The following is a 27,787-nucleotide window of genomic DNA, read 5'->3' as shown; positions in this document are numbered from 1 at the left end:
AGAAGAAGCGAGTTTGACTTCTTGTTGAGTGGAGAATTTCGATTATAGTTAATAAAAAAATAGAAGTTTAGGGTTAAATTCATTGATTAACTGAGTTGTAAATCTTGAATTAATATAAAACTTCGGTGTGATTTTTTACTTCCTTAAGTTAGGAAGATTTTCACGATAAATTTTTATTTTATTGTGTTGCGACAGAATTAAAAGAACCTGGTTCTTGTATTGAGGTAAGGTTTTCTTCAAGGACCATTTTGATAATTTTCCCTATAAAGTTAGCAAGATGATTTTCAGAGGAGGAGGCAGACACAGTTGAATAGGTGAAGGTGAGCAGAAATTTTATTCTTTCCAATCAAATAAGTAAGCACTTTCACAAATTTATCCTTACAGCAGCATTATAAGACTTGTTTTTTAAGCAATAATTTAACATAATGGTCAACTTAAGATAAATGTTTGAAAATGAAACATGGAATGAGTCATAAATTATTTTAAACTGTGACAACAGTTTCTGCTGCTCCAAAAGCATTTATATATTTTCTCACAAAAGCATAACCAAACATCTCACATTTTGAAATAAAGCAGTTTTGACCTCTCAAAAACTTCAAAATTGAATTGCAATCTCAGCTTCCAAGTTAAAAAGTTCCCTAATAAGAAAAACAGATAATAATGTGACAATACAGAAGTGGAAATAGAGCAACTTTGAATTGCTTCTAAATACATTTATTTTGGTTTTACAACTACAACATGGAGATTGTCACATCCTGTGTTTTCTTCAATTTCTCTTTTGATATTCATAGCTGAAACCCCTACAGACTCCATGCAGTTAATCAGTTGAATAAGTTTTAGTGTTGGAATATCCGCAAAGCTAGGAGGAATCTCCTTGATGTAACCTCCTTTTATAACTAACTTCTCAAGAACAGGAAAGGATTCCTCTGAAGCCTTCCATTCTACTATCCTCATAACGTCTAATCTCAAGTATTTGAGTGCAGGGAACTCCACATTTGTGACATCCCAATAATGGTACTCTGATCTCCCAAAAGGAAATCCCAAAAATAATTTGAGACTCTCAAGCTTCTTCAATCTTGCAATGTTTAAAACCATTTCTTCCGTCAAGAAAAAGCCGGTAAGGTCCAAATGCCTAATATTTGAAGGGAACACAAAATACCTCTCCCATCCAACTGAATTGAAGACTTCCATTACTGAGAACCTCAGAGAAACAGAATGAAGCCGAGTATGAACTTCTGGTATTGGAAACAAAGGAAACTTAGGTTCATCTTCAACCTTGAGGCCGAGTTCTTCAAGATTCGGAAACCTCCACCACAACCTTGTATTCATATTATCCAACCGTATATTGCAAGTGCGAAAAGTCTTCATGTTCTCTAGCATACTTGTTTCAAAACCTCCTTCGTCATTAATGTCTTCCCATACCACCGGAAAACTATATATATTCACATGCCTTAGCTTCTTCATTTCCCATATAGTAGCAGCCCTAAGGCGTATACTCTTATAATTTCTTAACTTGAGCTGCAGAGTTTGGAGATGGTGTAGGTGTGATATCCACTCAAATTCAAATTGTCTGACATGAAGTGTGAGGTACCTCAACTCAGTTAGTGATTGAATTGCAGTAGCCCATGAATCTGGCAACGAGACTTCCATCAAATGCAACGCTCGAACAGATCTTAATTTAACAACTAAATCTAAAGGATTCCAATATCTGTTATTCCATGTACTGAGTTTTGGATGAGCAATGAACTCCAAAGAATTTGTTTCCTTGAAACCCAGCATTGGAATCTTATCCAGCTGGTATTCAGAATAATCTAATTGTTTAACAAGATCATCATGAATATAAATGCATAACCGTGAATCTGTGGAATGCATATACTTGTCTTCTGTGAGTTTTCTCAAGCAGAACTCACGCACTACATCATGAAGTGAGCAGTGCACTACATCACGATTAGCTCTGATTCCAGAGGCCATTACTAGGCTTTTGTTAAGCAAATCACTCAAGCAAACTCGATATGCTTCCTCCATGTTCTCTGTTTTGACATTCAATACAAACTCCTCAGCCATCCACAACTTGAGCAGATCGTCCACTGTAATCTTATGGTCTTCTGGAAACAATGCCATGTAAAGAAGGCAGGGCTTTAAGTGGTTTTCTAAATGGTCATAACTTGATTGTATTACCTTCATACTCTGCTCTCCTAAAGCAAGAGAACTTAAGTCATTTGCAACCTTGAGCCACAAGGACGACTTCCTATCCATTTTTGCAAGCATTCCAGCAATCAGAACAACCACAAGCGGTAATCCCTTACAGTGTAGGGCAACTTGCAACCCTGCTTCCAGTAGATCGGGGGGACAACTCTCTCCTCGAAATACCTTCTTCTCCAATAATTCCCAACTCTTTTTGGATGAGAGAAAGCTAAGAGAATAAGGATGACTGTGGTGCTGAAGATGCTTAGCCACTTGTTCAATTCGTGTTGTGACCATTACTCTGCTTCCACATTCACCTTGAGGGAAACATATTCCCAAATCTTCCCATGCCTCGACATCCCAAATGTCATCTAATACGATGAGGTATCTCTTGCCAATTAGAACCTTGCGCAACATGTCAGCTACATCATCGTCCTCTTTGATTTTGATCTTATCGTCTGTAGCTTGTTTGAAAATCTCAACCAATAATGTCCTCCTATTATATGCTTGTGACACAGCACACCATGTTTTAACATCAAAGTAATTAACAATATAGGGATTGTTGTACACCTTCCTTGCCAAAGTTGTTTTACCAAGTCCGGGCATTCCATAGATGGAGATAAGATCCCGCTCCTTTGTTCCTCGTATCAATTTCTTCATTATAATTTGTGCATCATTCTCAAAGCCCACAACTTCATCATCATCATAAATTGATGTAATACTACGTTTGGTGGAAGGTTCTCCAGCAGAAAGAGTTGCTTTTCCACAAGTCTCAACAACTTCCATTCCTTGAATCAATTGTTATGTCACCCTAATTTCATAAAAGAAAGGGAAACCAAGTTATTTCATAACTTAATTAGATATAATCTTAGATTAGAAAAGGATCATGTTTACCCTTCATCATGAATGATATATTATTCTTTATCATCTAGTTACCCTTTATTAGTTAAACCTTCCTATTCCCACATACAAATACTAATGTAGCGCCTTCGTGAATTTTATTTTTTTTCTGAATTAAATCAAAATATTATTTAAATAAATTTAACCTGCTCCACACATTAAACCAAATTCACTAATCAAAATAAACCTAATTTCATTCTCATTAAATGTCTGATGTAAAAGAGAATTATATACCTCCTCTTTTACCTCAGACAACAATCAGCTTTGTTGTAACTAAAAATAAATTAAAACAAATTCAATTCAAGGGCGATGTTTCAGTTTTTTCAGTGGTTGTGGAGATCTAACAATTTCATTCCTCTATTAACCCATCTCCCCTTGAGATACATAAACCCAAACCCACGATAGTTTAAGGGCTTGGTCTTAGGTTCATTTTTGTGGTTAGTGGGTCGAGTTCAATTCTATGTGGGTGGGTTAAAATGATATTTAGATTTAATTAGATAAAATCAAAATCTATATAGGCCCCTTACAGATAACATTATGTGGAAATATGAAGATTTAACGGATGAAGGATAATTATGGACTTAATGTTGGATGGTATCAAAAAAATATAACAAAGGTTAAATATGATTCTTTTTCTAAGAGTATAGTGATAAGTATAATCAAATATACTTAATATATATAATCATTGTGAATCAGTGTATTTTGGAAAGAAAAGGAACTCATAATCACAACACATATAAAGAAGGCATATAAAAGTGAATATATATTATTGTACAAAAGATCAGAAGAGACATAGCAAAATAACAACAAAAAGAACTTAAAAATGATTCTCACCTTGTGTTGTTGATGAGGGTGGCAACAGATGAGAGATCAAAAGGTGATGGTAACGACAGAAATATAAAATGAGAGAGAATTGTATTATAGGAGATAATGGTGGACTTCAATCTTGAAGAATGATACAAATATATAGTTGGTGTGTGAATATCAACTATATATCCCCAATCCAATATTACTTGTCCCGTTTAGAAAAACATTTTATTTATTTATTTTTGCTATTAAATAAATATCTAGTTTTTTTTAAAGCATTAAATTTAATTTGTTTCTTAAGATGTATGTCAAGTCAATAATGAATGATGAGAGGGAATTGTTCGAATGATAAGCCTCCTTCACTTTCAATCTGAAGATTGCGAGTTCGAATCACTAAGGGAGCAAAAGAGGTGAAAGCTCTTCCTAGGGAGAGGAAAAAAGAGTTCTGTGAATAGTTTGAATAGTAATGGTCTACTATTACCTATGTACAAACAAAAGAAATTTAACTTAATTGATGGTAAATAGTTTGAATAAATGTTGAACGTGCATATGATAATAATCGGAAAATGACTAAAATATAACATTTATGTTAATTATTGTTGGTGGCGCTTAAATAAAAGGATTATAGTAACACTTTGTTTTAAGCAATAACTTAGAATAAAAAGTCAACTTAATTAAGATAATGTATTCTAGATCTAAATAGTAATGTTCACATGCATGATAAATAATGATCCTACGTCAGAACCATTCAGATTTAGGTCATGACAAAAATAGTCCCTATTGTATGAGTAGGGGCAATGATTTTGGTGATTTTATAACCTTTAATTAAAGCATAAATGAAGGCTGGCGTGGTTGTGTTATCAATCCTTCATGTGTCAAATCTAAGAACCTATTAGCACCATTTGATTTTCCACTTGCAAAAATAAATTTTATGGTCTGTCAACTTCTGGTTTAGAGTTAATACTATTAATTGTTGGTGGTGCTTAAATAAAAGGATTATAGTAAGACTTGGTGTTAGAATGCGTGCGTCCACTACCAGTCAACGGATTAGGTCTCTTGACACAGCTCGAAGTAAGAACAAATAGTAAGTAACAACATAAAATAGCACAAACAGTTTACGTGGAAACTTCCTTGCTCAAGGGAGTAAAACCACGACCTGTCACACAGGATTTTCAACCATTTTCACTAATCTTCACAATCAAAAGTGAAACGCGATTACAATAACCTGAGAAAAAGCTATTAATCTCACAACCAAGCAATAACTCTATTGCTTGAAGAGCCTAAGCGGATTTCACCCTGCCCACTAAGTTATCACCTCTAGACAATTTAGGATTCAACTAACCAACACGCATATTGCCCACTAAATCACCACGCTCCGGATGACTTAGAAGTTTTGCTAAGCAACAAACAAGGTTGCCCACTAAATTAGTTGGACTCAACTGCTTTAGGATTTTTACACCAAACAACTATTTGATTCCTTTATATAGAGAGGAACAGATTTACAATTTACATGCAGAAGAAATAATCCTAAGACAACTAAGCTTCCAACTCTTTCAGATTTGAGTTGACCTTGAGGATGTTTCTTCACTCCTTTTGTAAGCCTTTGCAAGAGTTCTTGAGATGCCTTTTCAAATTGTAAAAATTAATTGTGAGTATAGGGATGTTTTGTTTATGTAGAAAGGTCATAAAACATAAAACAATCCCATTGGCTGAGGTACCTGGCGCGTCTGCCATTTCTGCCACTGTTGGAGACTATGCACCAACTTTTTGTACTTTCTCCAGTTGGCAATGAAAAGTATATTGAGCCAAGAACCAGGTTCCTTCATAAGGTCCCTGAATTTGTTAAATTATCAAAACTACAAATAACACTTGGTTAAGAAAGAATTTAGAATAAAAAATCAACTTAATTAAGAACATGTATTCTAGATTTATAGTAATGAGCACACTCACATGTATGATTAATAATGATCAATACAAGTGATGAGAACTAATCACTAAACAAGCTTTTACTACTAGTAGTCTTTTTTTTTTTTTTGGAATCCCAAGGTAAACCCACAACCTCTGCTATATCCACTATCTTTTGAGTGAATATTTTGATGTAATCTGCTCACAGGAGTTTTGAAATGCACTAGACAAGTCCCATGCGATGAGTTCATGACTGAGTCGCAAATGAAGGCTAAATTTGATATGGTAGATGTCCCAAAAGGCAGCTTTATCTCTTTTCTTCGGGAAGGAAGATTAGACTCATTGTATGATTTTGGACGATTTTCACCACGTAATATGGCTAACTTGGAGACTATCATCCAGTGTTTTCTTCTCTATCTTTTTTGATGTTCACAGCTGAAACGACAAGTAAATGAATTCATAAATTGAGATCTCCTAGTGTTGTGTCTATTTATAAATTGAGATAACTATTTGTGAAACTTAAATACATTCTGAAATACAAATAAATAGGGAGACTTGCAAATCTTGCAGAAGAAAAATTAAATACAATATTGTTTAGTTGACTACTTACTTGGATTAAGAATGAGAATGCATGTCTATGACTCTATGCTATGTGTATCGAACTAGGACAATAAAAGAACTTGGAGACTATCACATCCTGTGTTTTCTTCGATTTCTTTTTTGATATTCATAGCTGAAACCCTAAGAGAGTCCGTGTAGTCAAATAGTTTAATAAGTCGCAGTGTTGAAATATCTGCAAAGCTCGAAGGGATCTCCTTGTAGAAGTAATCACTTCTTATAGACAGCTCCTCAAGCACATGAAATGATTCCTCCGATGCTTTCCATTCTTCCATCCTCACAAAGTGTAATTCCAAGTATTTGAGTGCAGGGAACTCGACACTTGTGACGTCCAAACAAGAGTTCTCTGATTTCCATGATAAAAGTCCCCCTGTAATGAGAGACTTTGAAGCTTCTTCAATCTTGTAATATTTAGTCATTTCTTTTGTTAAGGAACAACCGCCAATGCACAAATCCCTAATATTCGAAGCGAAGACACAGTAGCTCTCCCAACCAACTGAATCGAAGAATCCTCAAGGGCTTATGATCAGATTAAGAGATTGAAGATGAGTATGAGTATGAACTTCCGCTGATGGAAACAAAGGACAACTAGGTAAAGCTTCAACACGGAGGCTAAGTTCTTCAAGATTCGCAAATCTCCACCAGAACCTTGGATTCAGATCATCCACAGATATACGATGAGTGTGAAATGTCTTCAAGTTCTCTAGCATAGTTGTTGAACATTGTTCAAAAATTTCTTTATCATTGTCATCCCATACAAAAGAAAGTTTGTCTACATCCAAATGCCTCCGCGTCTTCATTTTCCAAATAGTTGCAAGAGATGTCCTTAATATATTAGATGAACAAACAACTAGAGTTTGAAGATCCAAAAGGTGAGATATCCACATTAAATCAAAATTATCAGCAGATTAATAAATACTTATTTCCCACCATGTCTCTACAACAATGATATATTGATGATCGACATCTTGTTGGTAAGTTGTCTTTCTGTCGCTATTGTTCCATACAAAGCCTAATTTTGTTTCGAGTTATAATCAACTTTTTATTTCTTTTAACTGGGACATCCCAATGCTCCCAAAAGTTATCATAATTTACTAAAATATGGAATATTATTTTGTCGATAGTTGATTAATACTTTTAAGTATATTCATATAATATAATTTTTTCTCCATCAAATTAAATTATCAATAATTATTTTAATATTTGTAGTAATAATATTAATACTTAAATAAAGTTAACATCCAGACGCGGTATTCAATCAAACAATGCCTTATAAAATAAATAGACTAAGGAAGTTTATATGTTTATTTTTAAAGATATATGGTGAAAAGTGTAATGATTTTAGTTATTAAAAGAAGAAATCAATGCTGCCATTCTTATCATGATAGAGTTATATGCATGTTAAGTTCAATTATGTTTGATTATGATATGATGTGTCTTTCTTATACCCACTTTTATTTAAATTTTATCCTGAGAGAAAGGCTAGAAAGAAAGAAAGGACATAATTAAAAGACATAATGATTGATAATTTAAAGATAATTAGTAAATAGTTTAACAATTATTTGTTTCCTTAATAATCTCATTTAAGCTAGAAAATTTGAGCATTCCTTCATTCTAGCGATATTCAAGATACTATAATCTTGCTATCATAATACAAATTCTAGATACTATAATATTGGCAGATAAATAGGACAACTAACCTATCAAGTATTGAAATCCTCCCTTTTACATGCCTTTAAAAATCTATATATAGCTAAATGAAAAACAATTAAAATATCAAAATTTTATTTTCTTTTACCATATTTTTCTTTAAGTTTCTTGTCTCAGCACAAAAATGGCTTGGCCCTACAACTTTTCCTCCATCTTATTGTTTGCTTTTATCTACTTTATGCATGACGACATGATAACTACTATAACGGCAAGTCGCCTTCTTCAGACCCCAAGTTTTTCAGCACCCGCTAATCCTAGTTTTTCAACATCCGTTGTCCCAAGTTTCTCGACGCCCACTACCCCTACTTTCTTAATGCCTGCTACCCCAAGTTTCTCCAATTCCCCCGGTCTTTCAAAGCCTGAGAACCCTAGTTTTTCTAAACCTGAAACACCTAGTTTCTCAAAGCCAGAGAATCCTAGTTTCTCTAAACCTGGAACACCAGGGTTCTCAAAGCCCGAGACTCCTAGTTTCTCAAATTTCAAAATTTCTAGTTTTACAAATCCTGAGACCCCTAGTTTCTCAACGCCAACTACCCTAAGTTTCTCCAGTTCACCTAGTCTTTCAAAGCCTGAGACCCCTAGTCTTGCAAAGCCTGACATCCCTAGTTTCTCAAAACCTGAAACACCTAGTTTCTCAAAGTCTAAGTCACCTAGCTTTTCAAAACCTGAAACCCCTACTTTCTCAAAACCAGAGATTCCTACTTTTTCAAAGCCTGAGACTCCTAGTTTCTCAAAGTCAAAAACTCCTAGTTTCTCAAACCCTAAGACATCTAGTTTCTCAAATCCTGAGACACCTAGTTTTTCCAAACCTGAAATCCCTAGTTTCTCAAAACCTGAGGCTCCTAGTTTCTCCAAGTCAGAAACTCCTAGTTTCTCAAAGCCTGAGACACCTGTCTCAAAGCTTGAGACACCTAGTTTTTTAAAACCTGAGACCCCTACTTTTTCAAAGCCCGAGACCCCTAGTTTTTCAAAACCTGAGACTCCTAGTTTCTCAAAGCCTGAGACTCCTAGTTTTTCAAAACTTGATACCCCTAGTTCTCCAAAGCCTGAGACTCTTACTTTATCCAAGCCTGAAACTCTTATTTTCTCAAAGCCCAAGACTCCAAGTTTCTCTGAGCCCAAGACCCCTGGTTCACCAAAATCTGAGAATCCTACCTTCTCAAAGCCTGAGAACCCTAGTTTTTCAATGACCAAGACTCCTACTTCCCCAAAGCCCGATACCCCTACTTTATCGAAGCCTGAGACTCCTACTTTCTCTAAGCCTAAGACTCCTACTTTATCAAAACCTGAGATTCCAAGTTTTTCAAAATCTGAGACTCCTAGTTCTACAAAACCCAAGATTTCTAGTTTTTTAAAGCCTAAGAAACCTAATTCCCTAAAGCCAGAGACCCCTGATTCTCAAAAGCTTGAGACCCCTAGTTTTTCAAAGCCTAAAACCCCTAGTTTCTCAAAATTTGAGACTCCTACTTTTTCAAAGCCTGGGACTCTGAATTCCCCAAAGTTAGATACTCCTACTTCTTTAAAGCCAGAAATTCCAAGTTCTTCGAAGCCTGAGACCCCTAGTTTCACAAAGCTCGAGACCCCTAGTTTCACAAAGCTCGAGACCCCTAGCTTCCCAAAGCTCGAGACTCCTAGTTTCTCAAAGCCTGAGACTTCAAGCTCCGCAAAATCTAAGACTCCCAGTTTTTCAAAACCCGAGACTCCGAGTTCCCCAAAGTCTGAGACCCCTACTTTCACAAAGCCTGAAATGGCAAGTTCTCCAAGCCCCAAGACACAAGATTCCCCAAAGCCTGAGACCCCTAGTTTCTCAAAGCCTGAGACATCTAGCTTTTCAAAGCCTAAGACTCCTAGTTTCTCAAAGCCTAATACTCCAAATTCCTCGAAGCCTAAGGCACCAAGTTCCCCAACGCCCGAGATGTCAAGTTTCTCAAAGCCCAAGGCTCCTAGTTTATCAAAACCTGACACTCCAAGTTCTCCAAGTCCCTCAAGTTCCCTAAAGCCTGAAACTCCTAGTTTTTCAAAGTCCGAGACTCCAAGTTCCCCGAAGCTCGAGACCCCTAGTTTCTCAAAGATCGAGACTCCTAGTTTGTCAAAGCCCGAGACTTCAAGTTCCCCGAATCCCAAGACTCTTATTTTTTCAAAACCTGAGACGCCAAGCTCCCTAAATCTCGAGACACCAAGTTCTACAAAGTCCGATACTCCAAGTTCCCTAAAGCCCGCGACCCCAAGCTCCCAAAAGCCCGAGACGCCAAGTTCCCCAAAGCCCAAGACACCAAGATCTCCAAAGCCCAAGACGCCAAGTTCCGCAAAGTTCGAGATGCTAAGCTCCCCAAAGCCCGAGACTCCAAGTTCCCCAAAGACCGAGACCCCAAGTTCCCCAAAGCCTGAGACGCCAAGCTTTCCAAAGCCCAAGATGCCAAGCTCCCCAAAGCATGGCACCTCAAGTTTTGAGACTCCAAGTTTTCCAAAATCCGAAACTCCTAGTTCCCAAAAGCCCGACACACCAAGTTCTTCAAATTTCGAGATGCCAAATTCACCGAAGTATGAGACCCCAAGTTCTCCAAATTTAAAGACTCCTAGTTTCTCAGAGCCAGATATACCTGGTTTCTTAAAACCCAAAAAATCTAATTCTTCAAAGCTTGATATTCCAGTAGCCCCAGCAGCAGCACCAGAATCTGAAACTCCAACTGTTTCTTGGCCTAAAAAACCAAGTGTACCAAACCATAAGCTACCAACTACCCCAAATTCAGAGATCCCAACATTTACAAAGCATGAATTACCCGTTATTTTAGATCCTGAGGTTCCAAGTGTATTAAAGACAGAATTACCAAAACCTTCTACACAAACATCGTCAACTTCTCCCTAAGTAACTATGATGTTATTCATGTGTTGTGACTTGTGTTGGCTAGCTAACAGAGTATTAGATCGCATATAAATGAGTTGAAAATGGGTTAGATGTGAATATATAAATTTTTGACTTGTCATGTGAATAAAAATGAGTTGAATGATGGATGATTTTAGTATCTACATATTATTTACTCATAAATTGTACAAAAATGAAATTTGCTATCAAATAAAGTGAAGTACTTTCTTTTTCTGTAATTTTATTTTTTGATAAGCCAACTTACATTGTTTTTCACTCTGTCGTTAGATGTTTTTTTTTTCTTCACAACATATGTAGAACCTATGATTGATCTATTTTACCACATATTATTAGTTGGATATGATCTCTGTTTCTGCTAAATCGTCGTTGTTTACCGATTGAAGCATTTTTTCCCATCAGATTTCGAAAGCATGGACATGATTAATAAAGTGTGCGCTACGTTGGTTACATAATACATATTTTCCACTTTCGCTCTTATGTATTCAATATCAAGTATTATTATAGTCCTCTCTATTTTGTCTCATCATGTTAAGAAGACTGGAAGTGCCTATGAAGCTCCTGCAATTGCTTTAGTTGTTGCAATTTCTCAAATATTGTCTTTAAAGTTACTATTGGTTATTTTTAATGCTATTGAACTTGTACTTTTTTCTTAAAAAATACTTTAATTTGGACAATGATAGAAATTACAGAATATGTTCTTTCATTACAACATTCACAAATCATAAGTTTTTTAATATCATCTCATTTTCACTAATCAAATTTGATAGATTTCATCTTTTAAAGAGAAAATGTTTGCAATGACTAAAAAATAGGTTTCAATATATATAAGAGTACAAAATATATAGAGAAACAACCTCAATCAATTCACTCGGAATACATGGGAGGTTCACACAAGTCATAATGTATCAAGCTTGTGTCCCATAAATTCTCCCCCCTACTAAAACTCTCAAAGCCCTTAAGACTACACTGTGAATGCGAATAAAGTTAGAAGGAATATTCATCTATTTATAAAGTCCTAAACTTTTTCCTACCAAAAAAAAGAATAGACAATCCACACCTTTTATTAAAAAAAAAACATATGTATGGTAAAAAACTCAGGGCAGACATACCCAACAGAAAAGAGGGAACCTTTTTGAGTATGAAGCATTAACATAACTCATACAACAATGGTGGTTAGAAACATACATTTTATTTTTTGGAATAATATTGCAGTACTATCCAAAGTTTGTGGCATACTAACCATGTAATAATATTGAAACAATTACCTGCCCGTCTTTTGCTTTTGTGTGACTATAATTTGTAGCATTGGTCTATTTCAATGTATATACATTTAAATATGGTAGAGTCTCGTATTGATAATGTGTAATAAATTTATATAAATAAGAAGAAGAATAAAGTAGGGAAAATGAAAAAATAATTAAATAGGTTGAGTGACTTTTTGTGCAAAGAAGTCATAGTTGAGTGACTTTTAAGTTGAAAATGAAAGTTGAGTGACTTTCTATGCAAAGAAATCATTATTGAGTGACTTTTGAGTTAAAATTGAAAGATGAGTGACATTCTATGAAAAACAATTGATAGTTGAGTGACCTTCAAAGTTATTAACTCATTAATTCTCATCCCAGAGACCATTACAAGGCTTCTATTAAGCAAATCTCTCAAGCAATTATGAGATGCTTCCTCCATGTTCGTTGTTTCAGCATTCAATACAAACACTTCAGCCATCCGCAGCTTCAGCAGATCGTCACTAGAATCTTATGGTCCTCTAGAAACAATGCCATGTAAAGAAGTCAAGGCTTTAATGGTCTTCTAAATGTTCATAACTTGATTGTATAACCTTCATACTCTGCTCTCCTAAAACAAGGGAACTTAAATCATTCGCAACCTCGAGCTCCCTTTCCATTTTGGCAATAAATCCAGCGACAAGGACAACCATAAGAGGCAATCCCTTACAGTGTTGGGCAACTCTCAAACCTGCTTCCAGTAGATCCAGGGGACATCTCTCTCTTCGAGATAACTTATTCTCCAATAATTTCCAACTCTGTGTGGATGTTAGAAAAATAAGAGAATAAGGATCACCGTGGTGCTGAAGATGCTTAGCCACATGTTCAATTTGTGTTGTGACTGACCATTACTTTGCTTCCATATTTACCTTGAGGGAAACATGTTCCTAAATCTTCCCATGCCTCGACATCCCAAATGTCATCTAATACAATGAGATATCTTCTTCCTCTAGACTCTTGCGCAACAAATCAGCTATGTCATCATCTTCATCCATTTCTCTACGTGTTGTTTGGTTAAAAATCTCTGCCAACAACTTCTTCCTATTATATGCTTGTGACACAGCACACCATGTTTTAACATCAAAGTAATTAACAATATAGGGATTGTTGTACACCTTCCTTGTCAAAGTTGTTTTACCAAGTCCAGGCATTCCATAGATGGAGATAACATCCCGCTTCTTTGTTCCTCGTGTCAATTTCATCATTATAATTTCTTCATCTTTCTCAAATCTCACAACTTCATCATCATCATAAATTAATGGAGATATATTGAAGAATGAAGAGTGATACTATAAATATATAGTAGTACTACATGACATGTTGTGGAAATATAAATGAGTATAAACAAATAACTCAGTGCATGACATGTTAATAATTAGTCATACACGTTAAGAAGGTATAAAAATAATTAAGTTTAGGTTTGAATTGTTCGAATTGATTATCATTAAGTTTCAAACAAATAGAAACACGTTGTCTGTACGTGTTACTGTGAAGAATTCAAGAGGGTAGAATTCCAAAATTGGTATTAGAGCAGGTTATCTTTGAAGAGTTCAATAACTCAAGATAAGACAATTATGAATTTTGCACCTCCTCTTGGGCATGGTCATGGGCAACACATCAACAAACCACCATTATTTAATGGAGAATACTACTCTTGGTGGAAGACTAGGATGGAAGACTTCATTCAAGCTGAGATTGCGAACTATGGGTTAGAATTACTAATGGACCATTAATTCCTACTATTACTGATAGTGAAGGGAATAAGGTACCTAAACCTACTGAAAAATACGGAGAAGCTGACTACAAGATGCTAGGGGAAAATGCAAAAGCCAAGTGCATTATCGTATGTGGACTAGGAATTGATGAGTTTAATCGCATCTCTAGTTGTACCTCTGCAAAACAAATATGGGACACTTTACAAAATGTTCACGAAGGTACAACTCAAGTGCGTAAATTCAGAATTATCAGACTTTGTTCTGAATGTGAAGCCTTTAAGATGAAGTCCGAAGAATCTCTTCAAGATATGATTACTAGATTCACCACTGTGGTAAACGAATTAATATCCTTGGGCAAAGTATACACCACTGAGGAACAGGTCGACAAAGTACTTAGAACTCTACCTAGGTCTTCGTAAATAAAAGTCACTGCAATTAGAGAAGCCCCAATATGACTCTGGATGAATTAGTTGGAAAGCTCAAAACTTATGAGATGAATGTTGACAAAAGAGGTGAAGGAAATAAAGAGAAAAATCTTGGATTTAAAGCAACTGAAAGTGATGAATCTGACATAGATAATGATGATCTTGCTCTAATAAGTAAGAACTTCAAGAAACTCTTAAAAAGAAGATTAAACGCTAGCAAGAAATCACTACCCCAAAAAGAAAGAAATCTTGAGAGACCACAAAGTGGAGGCTGCTTCAAGTGTGGTAAGACAGATCATCAGATCAAGGATTGCCCAATGTGGGAATTAGAATGGAAAAAGGAAAAAACTGAAAAAGAAAGGAACTCTTTAATAAAAAGAAAAACAAAGAAAAAGAACAAGCAATGTATGCAGCTTGGGGAACAGATTCATCGGACATGTATGAAGAAGATGATGAGGACATTGCTTTGATGGCGATAGAAGAATCAGATGTTGAACCTGAATCAAACTCTGAAGAAACTGAGGTAAAATTTCTAAACCTAAATGATAAACTAGTAAAGTTCTCTTAGAAAAAGCTTTCATTCCTATTGCTTGCTTCCATAGACACAATTCAAGAACTTGTTAACACCAAGAGTCAACTACTTGCTTTCCTGTCTAGCTTAAAGTTTGAGCACATTGATCTTAATAAGAACAAATATGACCTTCAAAGTAAAATCAATCAACTTGAATCTCACAATCTGGAACTAAGAACAGAGAATCTAAAACTAAAAGTTCTTGGTAAAGAAAAAGGGGGTGAACTGTCTGACCAAAAACTTAAGGTCGACAAACTCAAAAATAACTTAAAACTAGAAAAGAAAAAATCTAGGAGAATAAATCTTGAATTGACTAGGATGAGAAGTGATCTGGCAAGAGCAAATAAGTGGACAAAATCCTCCATGATAGTAACCCATCTAGGTAACAATAATAGGAACATTAAAACTGGAATAGGGTATGAACATCCCATAAATGGGAATCCTATGTTTTGTATTATTTGTGGTAACTCAAGTCACCCTAAACAATATTGTCATAAATACAAAGCTACTGGAGAAAATAAAACAAAAGGAACTTATGAAACTGTTTAGAGGAACAGGTATATTCCTAAAAACAGTCTGCACAAATGGGCTCGTAGAGATCTTATTTATCTTTTTGATCAAAACAAAGGACCCAAGCTAGTCTGGGTTCCTAACTCTAACCTTTGAATTTGCAAGTAAAGTGAGAGGAAGCAGGCAACATTCACCAATTGAACGTGTTGCTTTAGATGCATGATTGAAACTAGAAGAAATTTCTCTCGCTTGAAAGAAAAAGGAAACAGGAATGGATGAATAACATTGACTGGAAAAAAAAGTGTAAAAAAAAGTGAAAATACTGAAAGAAGCATGTGCAGTATCTAACAATTACGCGCACTCAAATGATCAATCAATCAAAAATATGATCAGCCAAGGAAAACACTTTCAAAAAGAAAAATTTAAAACTTGGGGATGATTAAGGTCACATGAGTATCTCTAAATGGCTAATCAACATTGCACATATTGCCCTCTAATCTTGAATTCTATGCTCAGATTTTGTACATTAAGTTGTATGTCTCTATACCACTTTTAAAGTCATGCTACCCATGCACTATAACATTGTATTTGCATCTAGCACAGGAGAGAGACTTGGTAAAATTGAAGCAAAATTCAGCATTATCCAGAGATCTAAGGTATGTGCACTATAATTATTCATGATTAAGTATAAAGTCAATGCACTTGAACCACTTGTCACAAAAGATATTCATGCCCTAAATACTATCAAAATAAATATCTTCTTAAAAAGTCTTATCCCAATGTGATGGTCTATGGTTGAGATGAATTTGATGGAGGACACCTCTACTTTGGTGCCTTATAAATATAGATTAAGAAAGTAGAGTGTGTTGGTTCTTAGGGGAAATCTTTTGTATTGAGTAAAGTCTTGGAGGATTTACATTATGAGGGGGAATATTTTGGAGACCCTATACTTGAACTAAGTTCACTTGTTAAACTCAACTTGGGTGCATCTAGTAAGGGGGAATCGATGAGAGATCCATTTATCGAACCTAGTTCTTCTATTAGAAATCATATAAACTGGAATTTCGGATTGATATAAAAAAATTATAATTGGTGTTGCACCTGATAGTACACGTCCAGGGAACAGATTAAGAGAACATGTTTCTTTACAAGTGATATTCAAGAAAATTTGTTCCTCATGCTGACTCTATTGAAATTAAAGATGAGTGAACAATTGTTTCTGCAGAAGGAACATGATTGATTAAACAAGTTCCTTAAAAGTAATTAAAAAAAGGAATTGAGCGTGCATAGACCAAGGTTAACTTTGAAATTGAGAAGGCTACTAATTTTGTTAATCCAAAAGATATCGTTGTTGCTGAAAAATGACTTTTATTAATTCTTTCATCTTTTGGTATTACCTAGTCACTCTAGCCTTTGACTTCCAAATTATTTCTCACCACAATTTCTTGATTCTATCTTTATTTTTAATACATTTTTGGTGTATATGCTTTTTGATTAATGTTTATGTTGGGTTTGAGTTTCAGGTTCATGTCTATCTCATATGTTTGTGCAGATCTTGTGCTATAGCTAACTGAGTTCTTGATTTTTAGGTGATGTGTAGGTGTTAGCCCTAGTGACCATGAGTATAGAATTTGTTTCTCTTACTGTAGTGTATGCCTTCAAAGTTTTATTTTTGCCTGATGTCAAAAGGGGGAAGCAGCTGCATATGAGTTATGTGTAACTATTCAATGCAAGCAGATAGAATTTGTCATAGTCAAAAAGGGGGAATTTGTTAAAGTGTCGTTGTTTTGAAGTATGGCAAAGCTAAGGAGTTGTAGTAGTAACATAGCAAAAGAAGAAAGATGTGTGTCTTATTTGCTGAGTTCGAAATGTATAATTGTCATCATCAAAAAGGAGAAATTTGTTAGAATGATAAACATTTTGATAATTGACAAATACAGGAACAGATGAAAGAAACTGTTAATGAAAAAACAATAACCTAACAACCTAACAGAAACAGGTTGTACAGACGTGTTCCTTACAGAACGAATCAGACTTGGATAAGGAAAACGTCAACCACGTGAATTAGAAGTTATAAAGTTGTGGAATTATTTTATTTTTTTTTGACAAGCAACCAATACAGAAAGTTTCCTTTTATAAAGGAGTTCAAAGCCAAGCGAAAGAAGGAAAACTAATTCCTATTTAAGGAAATTGTGCTTTCTTATTTATTTAAGGAAATTCTGTAGAAAAAGAGTCCAAGTAGAAGTCAACAACGACTTGGAGAAGGCAAATACAAGTTGAATTATACAAGGAGTTGTTGAAGTTCTAATCTATAAATAGGGAGCTATTTGCATCAGAAAAAATTTCGCACTTACATAGAGAAAAGATTAAAATACGATCAAGAGGTTTGAAAGAGTTTTGAGATTTATTGGGAGTGTTGCAATTTGTGAGGAAAAATTATAAGATTGTATTCAAGAGTCTTGTTTACAATCTGAGTTTGTGAGTAGGAGTTGTTCGACAAGTTGTAGAACTTGAAGAACATTAGAAGGGGGTTTTGTGTCTTTAAATAGCTAGAAATTAGAGTTTATAATTTCTTAACTAGGAATTAGAGTTTATAATTTCTCTAGGAATTAGAGTTTATAATTCCTTAGGTTATATAGCTTTGTAATCTTTTATTTAGGTTACATTAGCTTTGCAATCTTTTGTTGAGGAATTCCAACATGACTTAATATAAAAATCCCAATTATCAACAGCTGTATGTGCGTACGGTGGTTCATATTTAGTTTAGTTTTTTTTCTACACTAGTATATGGACACGTGCGTTGCACGTTCACTTCATAACGATGAATAAAATGATTAACAATTTAACTTTTAAAAAAATGTTTGTAATGTATAATTAACTTGAAGAATTTTTTTTACATTTAGTCCTCCCTTTATTATAATTTTGATATAGAAATTATATATTTGTTTTAAAAGATAAAATAAAGTAGCAAAAACAAAAATGGAGGCATACTATCTTATGATTAACTTTCTTAAAATGTCTTTTTTGTCTCATAAAAATGTTGAAATTAAATTAATATTTATACATTTCAAGAAGATAAAATGTTTGACATTAATTAGTAAAAGATGAAATTCTCCTTCTCATTAAGTAGAATGCAATTAAGTAATTAAAATTTATAAATAAAAAACTTATTAGAAGGAAATAACTAAGATTTAAAGTGCAATGATTGGTATTCAAATTATGTAATTATACAAATAAAATATTAATATTTAATTAAATAAATCAGATTTTAATTTAGTGGAGAGTCAAAATGACAATATTAGTATTCTTACAATTAAAAGTTTGTTAAAATATATTTTACATTTTTTTGTTAAAAAATTAATAGCAGCAATATTTGGTCAAAGGATAAAAGATCTTCTAACTTCTTAAGCATTTTAGTATATCATTTTTTTGACTTTGAGATTTGGATCTCATGATAATTTTAATGAAAATTATCGAAAAACTATAGATTTTATCCACAAGCACATGTAAGAATGATTCTTTACAAATATTTAAAATTTAAAATGCAAAAATATAATTATTAATAATTTGAAATTAGACTTGTAAGCATTAATTGTTTTGCATGTCTTATACACTATTTTTATAATCGTATTTGTCTCATTTTCTAAAGCAAAAAATAACCCTTCAATCAAATATATTCTTAAAACAAAATTACAAATACAAAGAAAAAGTATCATATATAGGAGCAAGTTTAGCATAATGCAACCAACGAAAAATAGAAAAATTCTAAGACAATTTTTTTCCTGTTTTTTCTTGATAATGCAAATTGAAACAAAGTTATAGTAATAAACATTCAACTTTTGACCATAAAAAATTAAAATATTTGGAAGACTAGTTAATGGAAGTGATATTTAACTACATAAATGGAGGGGTCTTACCATAGTTCTGATCTCGACAAATAAATAAATAAAAATAAATACATCAAGCTTCGATATTTTAGTAATTAACATTCATATAATCACATTATGCCTTGTAATCTTGACACAAATCCTCTTGCCTTGAAATTTTCTTCACTTAATTAAAGCTTCCCTAGTCTTCCACACACAAAAATTGTATCACGTGTAAATTTTTCTAAAAAAATAATGTTAAAAGATTGTATTTATAGGAAAAAGTATAGCTTTGGAATATGAAGATTCACTTACAAAGTTGAAAGGTCAAGTGTTACAAAAATTAAAGACAAATATTAATTAAGAACATAAATTAATTTAGAAGATAAACCATATACATGTATCTATTTAAAGGGTAAATATTTCAAGAAAATAAATTAAATTAGATATTTTAATTAAGAATTAATCTAAAGAAGTGCAAAAGTCATTAACATTTCTATTAAAATAATATAACTTAATATCTATATTAAATAATTAAATATTTTTATAACATTTTAATTTATAATAAGGGTAAAATCGTAATTCAACTTTTAACTTTTTTGGTTCTCTTTTGTAATAATATATGATCAGTATTAGTTGAACAGCGTAGTATGCCTATTTAGAGGATGAAGGAGCAACTTATGTTAATGTATTTTTCTTAACTATTATAAAGTCAGCTTTTTAATTACTAGTTTATTTACCATATATTTGTCAATCGACCTTAATACATCAAGAATTTGAATTATTTTTTTTACTTTTTTTATGTATAACCCCCAAGCAAACTAGTCCTTAATGTGTTTTAGGTTGTGGACCTAAAAACACTCATTTCTTTTACATTCATTAAGGATTATTTCAGAGCGAATTATACATCAAGGACGAGAAGCGGACTCGTGTTTAAGAAAGGGAGTGCACGTACACCTGTTAACTTTGAAAAAAATTATGTATATATACATGTATACAAATAAATAAGGATCATAACCAATTGTGCACCCATAAATACGTTAGTTGAGTTGGTGCGTTGGTCCAACACTGATCACTGCACTTCTTCAAAAGCAAAGTGTATTAAGTTCGATTCTTGATTGTTGCGTTTTCTTGTTGTTATTTTTTCCAAATTTGAACTAGAAACCTCAAAGTGTACACTCAAAAGTCATTGTCATCCAACCATACATGCATTTGAACTATGTTACACATTTATATTTATTTCAATACCTTCAATTTTATACTTGTTTGGAAAACATTTTCCCAAGATTTTATAGTGATGCTTCGACTAGCACACATCGGCCTCTAGTGTGCCATTTCGTTTTTAAATCCTAGGTCTGCCTCTGTTAAGGGCCTAGTAAATCAACTCCGCAATATATTAAGGACCATTTTGATCATTTTCTCTATAAAGTTAGGAAGATGATTTTCAGAGGAGGAGGCAAACACAGTTGAATAGGTGAAGGTGAGCAGAAATTTCTTCTTTCCAATCAAATAAGTAAGCACTTTCACAAATTTATCCTTACAGAAGCATTATAAGACTTGGTTTTTAAGCAATAATTTAAAATAATAGTCAACTTAAGATAAATGTTTGAAAATGAAACATGGAATGAGTCATAAATTATCTTTGACTGTGAAAACAGTTTCTGCTGCTCCAAAAGCACTTATATATATTTTTCTCAAAAGCATAACCATACATCTCACATTTTGAAATAAAGCAGTTTTGACCTCTCAAAAACATCCAAATTGAATTGCAATCTCAGCTTCCAAGTTAAGAAGTTCCCTAATAAGAAAAACAGATAATAATGTGACATACAGAAGTAAAAATAACTTTGAATTGCTTTTAATTAAATACATTTAGTTTTGTTTTACAACTACAACATGGAGACTGTCACATCCTGTGTTTTCTTCAATCTCTCTTTTGATATTCATAGCTGAAACCCCTACAGACTCCTTGCAGCCAATCAGTGCAATAAGTTTTAGTGTTGGAATATCCGCAAAGCTAGGGGGAATCTCCTTGATGGAACTTCTTCTTATAACTAACTTCTCAAGAACAGGAAAGGATTCCTCTGAAGCCTTCCATTCTACTCAAGTTAAAATCTCAAGTTGACGTTCATGTTAATATCTCAAGTTGACGTTCATGTGATTCCCCAAAAAAATATCAAATAATAACACTTCCTGAAAGCAAAAAGATAAAATGAATTTAAAGATGATTGATTGAAGGATAAATGATAAGACGTTATGATTATCAATGTACCTAGCTATCAGCTCAGATCAAGTCCTAAAAAACAGATAATAATGCAACAATATAGAAGTAGAATTAAGAAGTAGCAATGAAGTTCTTTTAAATACATTTATTTACTTCTGTATAACAACTTGGAGACTGTCACATCCTGTGTTTTCTTCAATCTCTCTTTTCATATTCATAGCTGAAACCCCTAGAGAGTCCGTGCAGTCAAACAGTTCAATACGTCTTAGGGTTAGAATATCCGCAAAGCTTGGGGGGATCTCCTTGATCCCCCTGAAACCGGGCCATGCACTTATAACTAGCTTCTCAAGCACAGGAAACGATTCCTCTGAAGCTTTCCATTCTTCTATCTTCATAAAGAATAATCCCAAGTATTTGAGTGAAGGAAACTCCACATTTGTGACATCCCAACAATATGATCTCATAGAAGGAAATCCCAAAAATAATTTGAGACTCTCAAGCTTCTTCAGTCTTGCAATGTTTAAAACCATTTCTTCCGTCAAGAAACATTTGTCAAGGTCCAAATGCCTAAGATTTGAAGGGAACACACAAAACCTCTCCCATCCAAATGAATTAAATAATTCGATTAAAGGGAACTCCAGAGAAAGAAAATGAAGGTGACTATGAACTTCCACTATCGGAAAGTAAGGAAACTCAGGTACATCTTCAACACTGAGGCAGAGTTCTTCAAGATTCGGAAACCTCCACCAGAATCTTGCATTCATATTATCGAAGCGTATATTGCAAGTGCCAAAACTCTTCATGTTCTCTAGCAAACTTGTTGAAGAACTTTCTTGCTCATTGTCTTCCCATGCCACGGAAAAACAGTCTATATTCACATGCCTTAGTTTGGTCATTTCCCATAAAGTAGCAGCCCTTAGGCGTAACTTCTCACTTGACTTGAGCCGCAGAGTTTGGAGATTGTGTAGGTGTGATATCCACTTCAATTCAAATTGTTTGACACAAAGTGCAAGGTATCTCAACTCAGTTAGCGATTGAATTGCAGTAGCCCATGAATCTGGCAATTCCACATCCATCAAATCCAATACCCGAACAAATCTTAATTTAAGAACTAAATCTAAAGGATTTGAATATTGGTTATTCCACACATTGAGTTTTGGATGAGCAATGAACTCCAAAGAGTTCGTTTCCTTGAAATCCAGCCTTGGAATCTTATCCAGCTGGTAGTCGGGATGATCTAATTGTTTAACAAAATCATCATGAATAAAAATGCATAACCGTGACTCTGTGGAATGCAAATGTTGATATGGATTGTATGGAACTGTGAGCTGCATATACTTGTCTTCTGTGAGTTTTCTCAAGCAGAACTCACGCACTACATCATGAAGTGAGCAGTATTGTACATTATCATAAAATCTCATTCCGGAGACCATTATTATTAGGCTTCTGTTAAGCAAATCACTCAAGCAAACTCGAGATGCTTCCTCCATGTTCTCTGTTTCGACATTCAATACAAACTCCTCAGCCATCCACAACTTGAGCAGATCGTCCACTGTAATCTTATGGTCTTCTGGAAACAATGCCATGTAAAGAAGGCAGGGCTTTAAGTGGTTTTCTAAATGGTCATAACTTGATTGTATTACCTTCATACTCTGCTCTCCTAAAGCAAGAGAACTTAAGTCATTTGCAACCTCGAGCCACAAGGACGCCTCCCTATCCATTTTTGCAATCATTCCAGCAATCAGAACAACCACAAGAGGTAATCCCTTACAGTGTAGGGCAACTTGCAACCCTGCTTCCAGTAGATCGGGGGGACAACTCTCTCCTCGAAATACCTTCTTCTCCAATAATTCCCAACTCTTTTTGGATGAGAGAAAGCTAAGAGAATAAGGATGACTGTGGTGCTGAAGATGCTTAGCCACTTGTTCAATTCGTGTTGTGACCATTACTCTGCTTCCACATTCACCTTGAGGGAAACATATTCCCAAATCTTCCCATGCCTCGACTTCCCAAATGTCATCTAATACGATGAGGTATCTCTTGCCTATTAGAACCTTGCGTAACATGTCAGCTACATCATCGTCCTCTTTGATTTTGATCTTATCATTTGTAGCTTGTTTGAAAATCTCAACCAATAACGTACTCCTATTATATGCTTGTGACACAGCACACCATGCTTTAACTTCAAAATAATTAACAATAGAGGGATTGTTGTACACCTTCCTTGCCAAAGTTGTTTTACCAAGTCCGGGCATTCCATAGATTGAGATAAGATCCCGCTCCTTTGTTCCTCGTATCAATTTCTTCATTATAATTTCTGCATCTTTCTCAAAGCCCACAACTTCATCATCATCATAGATTGATGCAGTACTAGGTTTGTTTGAAGGCTCTCCAGAAGAAAGAGTTCCTTTTCCACAAGTCTCAACAACATCCATGGCTTGAGTTAATTGTTTTGTCACCTTTAACGTATAATCTGTTATCACCAAAATTGGCCATTCGTCACATTTTCTTTTCCAGTGAAATGCATTTGATGTTACAAGAATCCAGCATGATCTTCTACAAACAACACATTGCTGGGTATACTCTATCCGTCCAGAATTATTTGTTATGGTTTCTATTTTTAAAGTCAAATTATAAAAATTTTGACTAAGATATATTTTTTTCATCACATTAATATGCTAAAAATTGCAATTTATAATACTTTCATATAATTTTAGAATATATAAATTTTTTGTTGAAAATATCAAATTAATGAGATCTTATTTAACTTGAAAAAATTCATTAAATTGACTTTCGAAAAGCATAACATGACAAACAATTCCGGACGGAGTAAATAAATCGTTATCAAGATTCCTATTAGTTTTGTAACTGTCATAGTCATTAGCTTCTTGTAGGTCATATTACCATTAGTTTTGTATAACCGGTGCCTATTCTTGGCTAAAAAATTTTAGGCCAATGCCTTAGGCACTCAATTTTTTGGGCCTCAATTTTTTTAAAAATAAAAAATTATATTTAATTTTTTATAAAAGAAATAATTAATTATAATAAAAAAAAAATATATATATATATATATATATTGTATTTTCTTCGTTAACACTCACATTACCTATCTTTTTTAATTCCTTCTACACTACATTCTTCAAATCTTTAATAGTTAGAATAATAAAAAGTCAAAAATATGAATCAATGACCGGAAAATGTTGAACAAAGAAAATTATAAATATTCTTTTATTTTTCATAATTTTAGGTCTCTATGTAAAATTTCATTTTAGACTTTAAATTATGTTGAGTCGCCCTGCGTATAACTTAAGTCATATCTATCGCACTACAATCTCTAGTTCTACCCATTGGTTATATGGAAGACTTTTTCATTTATAAATAATGATGTTTCTTCTTTTGTGAAAACAATATGAGAAGTGTGGAAAAATATTGTAGTAAAGTTAGTGTAATGAAAGAGATAGTTGACACAAAGAAGAATATTCCAAGTGTTCAATTATATTAACTATATAAAATAGGGTAATTATATGATAAAGAAAGGTATTCTTTTTGTGGAGTTTTGAACTCTACAACTAACCCACAGTTGCTTGAATATACGACGTTGTTGGACTGTTGTATTCTAGATGGGACAAGTTAATAGTGATATTGTTGGGTCTATGTAGATTATGTCGTAGTGAGCTAGAATCTTCTTAAAGAATATTTGCACCTTTGTTTAAGAAAAACTACCTAACTACACATACATCAATATTATATACAGGGACGGATCTACGTGGAGAGGTGGGGGTGCTACGACATCCACTGATCTCGGAAAAAACGTTGTATATATATACATATATACCAACCCCACCTTTTTAAAATGTTTGTTTCTTTTCTTTTCTTTTTTCATTAGTGTGTAAAGGGCTTAATTTTTTCTTTGTCCATTCATTCTTATTTATTAACTATTCTTTATTGATTCAAATTGGCCCCTTTTTATAATTATCTTTTAGTTTTTTTTAATTTCTCTTGCACTAATTATTTGTCTCATAAGAGTAACGTGTTTATTTTTATCAATTAATGAGTTTTGAATTAGGGATAATGCACAAGTACCTCCTCAACCTATGTCCAAAATTTTAGAGACACACTTATACTATACTATACACCCTGAACTTATTTTATAAATAATTTTCTACCCCTTTTTGACCTATGTGACACTATCTTTTGGGCCCAACGTGTGTTGACATTTTTTTTTTCAAACTAATGCCACGTAGGACAAAAAGGGGTAGAAAATTATTAATAAAATAAGTTCAAGTGATAATAGGACCTTAGCATAGTATAAGTGTGAATCTAAGATTTCAGGCGTAGGTTAAGGGCGTACTTATACATTTTCCCTTTGAATTATGAACATCAAATAAATATTATTAAGAATACATTTAAAAAATAGTTTTTAAAAATGATGAATATTATTATTAGAGTTTTTTTAAATTCCAAGGTTATTTCTATCTTCACCGACGTTTTTGCTGAGTAAGAAGACTAGTCTGAAACTATAATTTTCATTCTTTCTTTATTAAATATCTTCAACAACACAGAAAGCTAATGGAATATGAATATATTATGTTAATATTTAATGATTTATACAAGCTCAAATATTAATGTGAAAAATCTTCTTTTTTCCTCAAAATTTCAACGAATAAGACATCTAATTTCAAAAAGAGAATGAAAATTGAATTCTTTAGTTATATCTAATCACAAAATATCTAAAATAAAATATTACTAACATGCATATTTGATCGATTTGTTTATAAAAAAAATCAATAACCCGAATTGTAACCCAAAATTAAAATAACTGATCATATTATCTTACTTAAATGGTATGACACCCCCAATCAGCAAATCCTAGAACCGCCTCTAATTATATATATATTATTTACCTCTAGTTTAAAACAATTACAAATATTATCACTTCTAATATTTATACCATATATTTTAAAAAATTTAATTAGATACACAAATTCCTTAAATATGATATTAAATAATTATCTTAAATTTAAACACCTTCATTAATGATTCATTAACAAGTCAATTTCTTTAAAGCTCAAATCTGTTGTTTCCCCATCCCACCCCAAGTCCACCAGCCGCTTTATTCTTTTCATCTTCTCCCTCTTTCTTTTTTCATTCTCTTCAATATGCATGTTTAAATCATTATTATACATATAGGTTTATTTTCTATTATTTTATTATTCTCTTGTATAATCTTAATTTTTTAATTCATTTTTGTCATTTATTTTCAACTAAAATTTACTACCAACATAAGAGCTTTGAAGTCAAAATTTAAAATTCTATATATCACAAAATGTGAATCATTTCAAGTCTATAAAATATCAAAAGACTTGAAACAAGTTTGAAATTATTTAAGAGAGAAACTTTGAGTTGATCCGGATTGAAAAAAAAATCAGATCATTGTAGAAAGATGAAATGTTTATAGTATTATCTGATTAAAAGACATTACTTAATAATGATGTCAATTAAATAGAATAAAATGTATGAAAAATAAAATTTAGAAATCTGACCTTGGGTTATTAAGAGCAGAGAACAGGACACCAATATTTCTTAATTTGATGCTTTTGAGTTTAGAGAAATGGGAACTGAGAAAAACTATAGATTAGATATAAAAAGAAGTAATCAAGTTTAGGTCTGACCAAAATTTAAAACTACAAATCAACAGCTGGATCTACGTTGTACCCCACATTTTTTCGATCTGAAAAAGATTTTGTTTATGTTAGCGGTCATATATCTCAAATCATTATTCAATTATGTTATAAAGCCATTCAATTTTATTTTCTATTAATAAAGTCATTTGATTTCTCTATTATACTTATAAAATTACTCAACCAACTTTTTCATTAACATGATAAAATATTTTAATTTTCGGTGTCATATAATATAAATATGAGTTAATCACTGCACGCTAAGAAAGTTGCATGAATTCAATTATACCGAAATTAAGTCTAAATTTAATTAAAATAATTGTCGATAGATATAACTGGCTGGACGAGTAAGGAAGTTAAATGGAGGAGAAAATCACTGCCTTTTTTTTTCTTCCGCCGTTTGGTTTGTTTATTTATCTCCTTTTACAAAAATTTGAATAGAGATAAAATGTGGTTTATTTAATTATTCTTTTTAAAAAAAGAAATCAAGTTCCTATACACAATCAC

The 27,787-nt window shown here is 33.2% G+C and overlaps 4 protein-coding genes across 5 annotated transcripts; 1 reads left to right on the top strand and 3 right to left on the bottom strand.

The window, feature by feature from the left end:
• Positions 1-499: 499 nt before the first annotated feature.
• LOC101259056 (putative late blight resistance protein homolog R1C-3) lies at positions 500-4,050 on the bottom strand. The gene is made up of 2 exons (XM_004242204.5): positions 3,919-4,050; positions 500-2,995 (listed from the first exon to the last, which is right to left on the bottom strand). Exon 2 carries the CDS (start codon positions 2,968-2,970, stop codon positions 715-717), a length of 2,256 nt encoding a protein of 751 aa, XP_004242252.1. The 5' UTR covers positions 2,971-2,995; positions 3,919-4,050; the 3' UTR covers positions 500-714.
• Positions 4,051-8,248: 4,198 nt separating this feature from the next.
• On the top strand, positions 8,249-10,990 carry LOC104648109 (uncharacterized). The gene has a single exon (XM_010324683.3). The coding sequence runs from the start codon at positions 8,249-8,251 to the stop codon at positions 10,988-10,990; it is 2,742 nt and encodes a 913-aa protein (XP_010322985.1).
• A 1,813-nt stretch (positions 10,991-12,803) lies between these two features.
• Positions 12,804-13,490, bottom strand: LOC138349397 (putative late blight resistance protein homolog R1B-12). Its single transcript, XM_069299732.1, has 2 exons — positions 13,219-13,490; positions 12,804-13,044 (listed from the first exon to the last, which is right to left on the bottom strand). The coding sequence occupies exons 1-2, from the start codon at positions 13,488-13,490 to the stop codon at positions 12,804-12,806; spliced, it is 513 nt and encodes a 170-aa protein (XP_069155833.1).
• A 7,521-nt stretch (positions 13,491-21,011) lies between these two features.
• LOC101259645 (putative late blight resistance protein homolog R1C-3) lies at positions 21,012-27,234 on the bottom strand. Of its 2 annotated transcripts, none has more exons than XM_026031571.2 (3): positions 27,143-27,234; positions 21,743-24,072; positions 21,012-21,568 (listed from the first exon to the last, which is right to left on the bottom strand). In XM_026031571.2, the coding sequence occupies exon 2, from the start codon at positions 24,032-24,034 to the stop codon at positions 21,749-21,751; it is 2,286 nt and encodes a 761-aa protein (XP_025887356.1). In that variant the 5' UTR covers positions 24,035-24,072; positions 27,143-27,234; the 3' UTR covers positions 21,012-21,568; positions 21,743-21,748. The 2 variants fall into 2 exon arrangements, with proteins under 2 accessions (XP_025887356.1, XP_069155396.1); XM_069299295.1 differs by having other exon boundaries at positions 21,753-24,072; positions 27,143-27,228.
• Positions 27,235-27,787: the final 553 nt, after the last annotated feature.

This window comes from Solanum lycopersicum, chromosome 6, assembly GCF_036512215.1.
Source record: "Solanum lycopersicum chromosome 6, SLM_r2.1".
Taxonomy (NCBI): domain Eukaryota; kingdom Viridiplantae; phylum Streptophyta; class Magnoliopsida; order Solanales; family Solanaceae; genus Solanum; species Solanum lycopersicum.
This window is presented reverse-complemented; position numbering and strand designations above follow the sequence as displayed.